Here is a 7,271-nt window from a genome sequence, read left to right on the forward strand (position 1 = left end):
GGGGCCCGCTGCCTGGCCGGCAGGAGCCTGCACAGCACAGCCCTGCCCCTATTCCGGGCACACAGAGAGGCAGCGAGGAGGTCTCGTTCCCCTGCGTGCTGCAGCAGGGCGGGGCTTGTAGACTCCGGCAGCGGGCAGAGAGCCCCCCCCCGCCCCTGCCCCCGACCCCCTCCCCTCGACCCAACCTGACCCGAGGAAGGAGCCAGAGGGACTGGGAGGGACCTGCCTGCTGGATGCTTCCTGGGAGCTGCTCCAGGTAAGCACTGCTGGACTCACCTGGTCCCCTGGCAAGTCCCTCTGGGGGGCTCCCGTCAGACCCACTGCCCTCAGCCCCCACCCTGACCCTGTTCCCTCTGCCTCCCCCACAGTCCCTCCCTCCCCCGATCATCTCACCCAACCCACTGCCCTCAGCCCCCACCCTGACCCTGTTCCCTCAGCCTCCCCCGCAGTGTCCCCCCTGTGCCCCCACCCTCAATCCACTGCCCTCAGCCCCCCTGACCCTGTTCCCTCTACCTCCCCCACAGTCCCTCCCTTCCCCTGATCATCTCACCTGACCCACTGCCCTCAGCCCCCACCCTGACCCTGTTCCCTCAGCCTCCCCCGCAGTGTCCCCCCTGTGCCCCCACCCTCAATCCACTGCCCTCAGCCCCCCTGACCCTGTTCCCTCTGCCTCCCCCACAGTCCCTCCCCTCCCCCCATCATCTCACCCTGCATGGATGTGGAAATCTGTCCTGGATTCCAGGCTGTCGTTAGCCCCTGGGGCAAAAGATCAGCAGAGGTTTCCAAAGGGAAGTTTTCAGCCTTTGCTCAGACCCAAACATTTTCACTTAAAAATAAATAAATAAATACCCAAACCCATCCTGACACCCATCTGCTCTGTCCAGATTTGCTGTTATCCCTGTTGAGGCCAAAGTGGTTTGAAAAATTAAAACTCCATGACACCATTGTGTTGCTTCCCCCTGTGTTGCTTGTTAATCTGATGGACCTGCCGATAATGAATAAAGATGAATGCCCTGGGAGCAATGTGTCAGGCAGACAATTTGTCTAGTAGGAAAGTGAATGCTGAAGCCCTCACAAAATGCAGAGGCTTTTCTTAACCTGAGAACTGAAAAAGAGCCAGATACCCTGCATGGGTTTGAAAGTGACGAGAGCCTAGCGACTGACCAGAGCAGCACCAGGTTGGAAGTGACCAGGGGGGTCTGTGTCATGAAGTCTGCATTTCGACTGAGGACTCTTCCATCGCCAGGGTAGCACTGGTGCAGGTCTGCCGCCCGGCACAGCAATGCTGAGAGGTGCCAGTGTAGACCCGACCCACTGCCCTCAGCCCCCACCCTGACCCTGTTCCCTCAGCCTCCCCCGCAGTCCCCCCTGTACCTCCCACCCCGAACTCACTGCCCTCAGCCCCCCTGACCCTGTTCCAACAGCCTCCCCGACAGTCCACCTGCTCCCCCAACCCACTGCCCTCAGCCTTGCCCTACCCCAAGTCTCTTCTTTAGCCTCTCCTGTCATCCCACCCCTATCACTCCCCCTGCTGTCCCATCCCCTCAACTTCCCCCCATTCCAGTCCTGCTCTCCTCTGTCTCATCCCCTCCAGACCCTGTCCCTCTCCCCAACCCCCCGCCCCTCCCCGCCCCGCCCCACTCTACACAGCTCTCTCTACCCTATCCCATTCATGCTCCCCTCAGCCCCTACCCTACTCCCCCCATCCCAGTCCTGTCCCATCCCCCTCAGCCCCTCCAACTCCCCCAGTCCCAGTCCTGTCCCCCTCAGTTCCTCCACCCTGCTTCCTCTGGTCCATCCCCACACACCCACCGACTCCCTCGACCTCCCTCCCCCCAATCCCACTGCCTGGACCCACCCCCATCCCACTCAGGATATGCAGGAAAAAGAAGCAATGGGTTTAAATTGTAGCAAGGGAGATTTAGGTTAGACATTAGGAAAAACTTCCTAACTGTAAAGGTAGTTAAGCACTGGACAAATTACCTAGAGAGGTTATGGAATAGCAGTCACTGGAATTTTTTAAGAGGTTAGACAAACATCTGTCAAGGATGGTCTAGTGTTGTTATTACTCAGTCCTGCCTCAGTGCAGGGGTTTGACTAGATGACCTGTTGATGTCCCTTCCAGTCCTACATTTCTGTGATTCACACTGAATTGCCTTGTGCCACTGTCTAGTAGTAGTGGCACACAGTTCTCTGACATGCAGATTTATAAAATTGTAGTTAATATACAGTTTAGAGCATAGCAGTTTTAAAGCTCTGCATGTTCAAACCAACTGAACTGAAAATTGTGATCTACAGTATTCAAAACTATTAAGATGTGGGCTGAAATAAAATCAGCGTGAATTGCTCAACAATATCAATGGAATCAGCATTGTACTGCTATGTATTGTAAAACATTACGGTGAAATCTTGCAAGTATTACATAGCACGCCGCCTTGCCCAAGTGGTAACTAAGCATAACATCTTCCTGTTTCAACATTCTTAACTTGTATCCCATAGCTCCTAGAAGTTTTTTTTTTCAAACACTGAATGCTGCTAAGTTATGAGTTTTAACAGGTTTTTTTCTTTTAAACCACAGCACTGAATGTTATTCTAAAATTGTTTTCCAAATATTCTTAAACTCCCAGTTTATCCCCCGCTGATGTTCATTGTGAAAAGTATTGCAGGTCTAATAATATTTGGCGCTTTTGTAATTCACTGTCCAACGTGTTTTGTGCCCTCCTCTGGTGGATTTTTAGAGGATAACTGTATAGCTACCAGCTAAGGGAGTTATATCTTGAACTCAAGTAGTAGAAGCTCATGCTTTTAAGTCTGGATGGCTCGGGTTCAATCTTTGGTGACTAGCTATGATGGAGGTTGCTATACTTATAATCCCTTTAATCAGAGGTTCTGAATATGCTTTGTTGTAGGCAGAGCTAGCCTATAGTTAAGCAACTGAAAATTTAGAATGGGAAGTGTTGAAATGTTGCGAAGCCTTATAATTTTGCCAGTCTGGAACGAACATCCCATCTGAGGGATGGGGGCGGGGAGAGAGGAGAGTGAGACAGGACCAGGAAACTGGGACAAGGAATCCAGAGCAGTAGTGAGGGGCAGTTGAAATCAGATGAGGAGCTGGGACTGGTTACACAGCAATAGGATAGACATAGACTGGAGGGGATGGGGAAGAAGGGTCTTTGACTACTAGAGACCACTCCGTTCAGGAGCCTGGAATAGACCCAGGATTCCTGAGTTTCACAGTTCCTCTTCTGTCAGCAGATATCTGTGAAACCCAGTGGCAAAAAAGGTGTCTCATCCCCCTATAGAGCTGATCTATCACATATAGGATGACAGCCTACTGCGTCTGCCATCACTTACTCCATTAGCTCAAGTGGCAGAAGTCTGTACAGTGGATCTAAAGGTTCATCAGCAGGGTTGGAGCCATGCGAGTTTCACAATGATTCTACATGCCAGAATTTCTGGGGCAGTTCAGTTTTGATTTAAAAAAAAAAAACCTGGGGAAATGCATACAGAAATAGGGTGACCAGATGCCTAAATAGGGGAATCTCAAGCAGGAGTAGAGAGGTTATTTTATCTCTGTATTTATACACTGCCATTGGGACTTCAGTGCACGAATGGATCTGTGGAACTCATTGCTGTGAACAATCGAATTAGTGCATACTACCCAATTCCATACCAAGTGGTCGAGCTGGTTTGGCCAATACCCCATTTTTCTGTGAATATTCAGTGGACTCATGATATGGAAAAAAGCATACGAAACCTGCATGGGCAGTTCCATACAACTGCCAACAACTGGATACATTTAAAATATACACTTTGGGATGGCGTTAACAGGGTTTTAACCCTGTCAAAGGAGGAGAAGCAGTGTTTATGGTGGTGGCTCGGATGTTGGACTATATTATGATGGTCAGGGCTGACAATATTACTGTGGATTATTGTGGCTATTGGCCTATTGTTAAGTATGCTAATTTTGCAATGTATACTACGGTGGTTAAGGGGTGCACAGACCCACAAGGTACAACCACTAATTGTCACATATAAGTAATGTAATAGGCCCTCCTCCCAGTGTACTAGACCTTCTTGGGCCCACTATAATGGGAAGTCTGGAACACTAATCGGAATAGGTGTAGTATGCCCGTACAAGAGAAGGTGAAGGACATTCTACTGCACAAAGGGCAGTGGGACAGATGGAGCATCGACACATTCCACCTTAATGCCTGGCCCTATCAGGAAATGTGTCGCCATGTGTCCTATGCTTTTCCAGGGATACCTGGGCAGGAGGATCCCAAAAGAAAAAGAAAGAGGTGAGGTGTTAGAATATAGATAGTCAGGCCTGCCTGTAAAGGCCTATACTTTAAGAACTTAGGTGTATTTTTATCATTTAGCTAGTTACAGGGGTATAAAACAAAGAATCAAAATCACACTCCACCTGTGTATGGGCCTTCTCTCACTAGGACAGTCTGAGGCCTTGTTCTTAGGCTAAGGCCGTTGGCTAAGCAGCAGGGGCAGCCATAACCTGGGAAGCGTATGGTCACATCCTCACATCCCAAACCAATCATATTGAAATAAGATGGTATTGGGCTGTTAGGAAGATGATCCTGTCCTGATAGTGCCCATCACCACCAGATAAAGAAACAGATCTTAAGATAGCATCCTGTCTGGCAAGAAATCACTTATCAGTGGTTGTGGTTGTGAAACCCTCATTTCTGTATTGTTTTATCTTTATGGCCCCGACTTTTCTGTTGTTAATCTGTCTAGTTCTCTATTTGTTTCTATTTGCTGTATAATTAATTTTGCTAGGTGTAAGTTAATTAGGATAGTTGTATATAATTGGTTAGAGAATTATGTTACAATATGTTAGAATTGGTTAGTTAAATTTCAGTAAAATAATTGGTTAAGTCATAGCTGAGAATATTACTATATAAACTGGAGTCAAACAGGAAATGGAAGGGAAATTGGAATCATGTTTGCTGAGGAGGAAGAGAATAAGGACCAGGGACCAGGGACACAGGCAAGACTCTGCGGTGTCAGAGCCGGGAAGGGGGATCTGGGGTAAACGCTCTGCGGCGTATGAGCTTGGATGGGAACACTGGGAAACAGACTCTATCGGCATATAGAGATAAGCCCGACTGGTGTGAAGGGCTTCGGAATATGCTTGCTTGGAAACTAACCCCCATAAACATCGCTTTGTCTGCACTTCGGACTTCTGGTCCTTTGCTGCTTGCTGTCTGCATGACAAGAACCAGGGAAGTGGGAGGGTTGAGGGAAAGCCCTCTAACACTGAGGTGTCCAACTCCCATTGAAATCAACAGATGCTATTCTGAAAAAACCCACTAGGTGTCTTACCTGAATCCTCAGGCACCTAAACACCTTTACAAATCTGCCCCATAATCATCCCTTGTCCTGATGGACAGCAAACCCTAGGTTACTGCAGTCCACGGAGGGCAAATGCAGCATGTGGAGTGATAGGCACTGGGCGGATGTAGACCAGTAACTCCTGGACAAAGATTCTATGCTAAGGATGCAGCTGGAATACAACATGGGATTGTCTTATCTGTTAAATCTGGGGTGGGTGGGTGGGTGGGAGGGGAGGGGCATGGACCAGCTCTGCAGCTAGTACTAACTTGCACAGCTCCACTGATTCAAACAGGGTTATGTCAGTTTACACCAGGTGGGAATGCGGCCCAGGACAATAGAACTTCAGAGTTAGGAACTGACCGGTCAACTACACACCTTGTTTAGAATGGAAAGTACACCATCAGGCAGCAGCAGAGGGGAAAGAAAAGCAAACACAGTACAGAGCTGTGTTAAACATAAACTACTAAAAGAATTAAAGAGAAAGCAGCATTTTTCTTCTGCACAGTAAAGTTTCCAGGCTGTATTAAGTCGACGTTCAGTTGTAAACATTTGAAAGAACAACCATAATGTTGTGTTCAGAGTTACGAACATGTCAGAGTTACGAACAATCTCCATTCCCGAGGGATTCATAACTCTGAGGTTCTACTGTAGTTTTCATTTTTAAATCCCTCATGCTCCCTTTTTGGCTCTACCTCCTTCGAAAATCCAACAGTCTAGTGGCCATTGTCCTCAGGGCATCATTCACATCCTTGTTTCTCAGGGAGTAGACCAGGGGGTTGAGCAATGGGGTGACCAGGCTGTAGAGAAGGGAGAATATTTTGTTTAGGTTGATGGCTGCACTGGCCGTTGGCACCATGTAGACCATGGCCAGAGCCCCATAGAAAGTGCTGACCACAATAAGGTGGGAGGTGCAGGTGGAGAAGGCCTTCCGCCTCCCAGTGCTGGAAGGGTTTTTTACTACTGCCATGATGATGAATGCGTAGGATGTCAGGGTTAGCAGGAAGGGGATCAGGGTGGCTGTAGAGGAGAGTAAGAATGCTGCTAAGGTGATCAGGTGGGTGTCACTGCACGACAGCTTGACCAGGGGCATGAAGTCACAGAAGAAATGGTCAATTTCATTAGGGCCACAGAAACGTAGCCTGTAAATCCAGGCCATTATCACCGGGTTGAAGAGGAAGCCACCCAGCCAAGAGCAGGAAGCCAGCTCGACGCACACCCTCGCATTCATGAGGGCCGTGTAACGCAGCGGGTTGCATATCGCCAAGTAGCGATCGTAGGCCATCACTGTTAGCAGGAGGATCTCGGTGGCTGCCTGGGAGCCAAAGATATAAAGCTGCGTGACACAGCCACTGAAGGAGATCACCACACCCTTCTCAGCCAGGAAACCTTGCAGCATTTTGGGGACGATGTTGGACGTGTACCAGATATCCAAGAAGGACAAGTTCCCCAGGAAGAAATACATGGGGGTGTGAAGGCCTCGGTCAGTCAGAATGGTGACAATGATCAGGATGTTCCCAGCCACGGTGGTGAAGTATGTTAGCAGAACCAGCACAAAGGGACCTATTTGGAATGGGTAGAGGATCCTGAACCCGCGGAGGATGAATTCTGTAACGTCGCTTTGGTTTCCCCTCTCAACATCTGCCATGTGCGCAGTGTCTAGAGAAAGCACAGTGCACCATTCAAGCACAAAAGACAATAAACCAGAACAATTTGGGGACTAAACACAGCCTTTATAATGCAGTCCTATGTCAATGAATGGCTTTCATCACTCTGGTTGCAAAACCAAACACCATCAACTCGAAGAAGGTTGATCACCACTGACAAACTGAGAGAAATGGAATGTCTTACTACCCGTATTAAATTAGTCATGGAGCTATTCAAGGAAAGATGGGCCAAATGGAACAAAATGAGAGGAA

General features: G+C 48.7%; 1 protein-coding gene across 1 annotated transcript; it reads right to left on the reverse strand.

The window, feature by feature from the left end:
* Positions 1–6,043: 6,043 nt before the first annotated feature.
* On the reverse strand, positions 6,044–7,000 carry LOC128847038 (olfactory receptor 11A1-like). Its single transcript, XM_054046367.1, has one exon. The coding sequence runs from the start codon at positions 6,998–7,000 to the stop codon at positions 6,044–6,046; it is 957 nt and encodes a 318-aa protein (XP_053902342.1).
* Between the last annotated feature and the right edge of the window lie 271 nt (positions 7,001–7,271).

Source organism: Malaclemys terrapin, chromosome 12, assembly GCF_027887155.1.
Source record: "Malaclemys terrapin pileata isolate rMalTer1 chromosome 12, rMalTer1.hap1, whole genome shotgun sequence".
Classification (NCBI taxonomy): Eukaryota; Metazoa; Chordata; order Testudines; family Emydidae; genus Malaclemys; species Malaclemys terrapin.

Bases quoted from the DNA above. Each gene is read 5' to 3' on its own strand.
- LOC128847038 (XM_054046367.1), bottom strand. From the start codon at position 7,000: ATGGCAGATGTTGAGAGGGGAAACCAAAGCGACGTTACAGAATTCATC.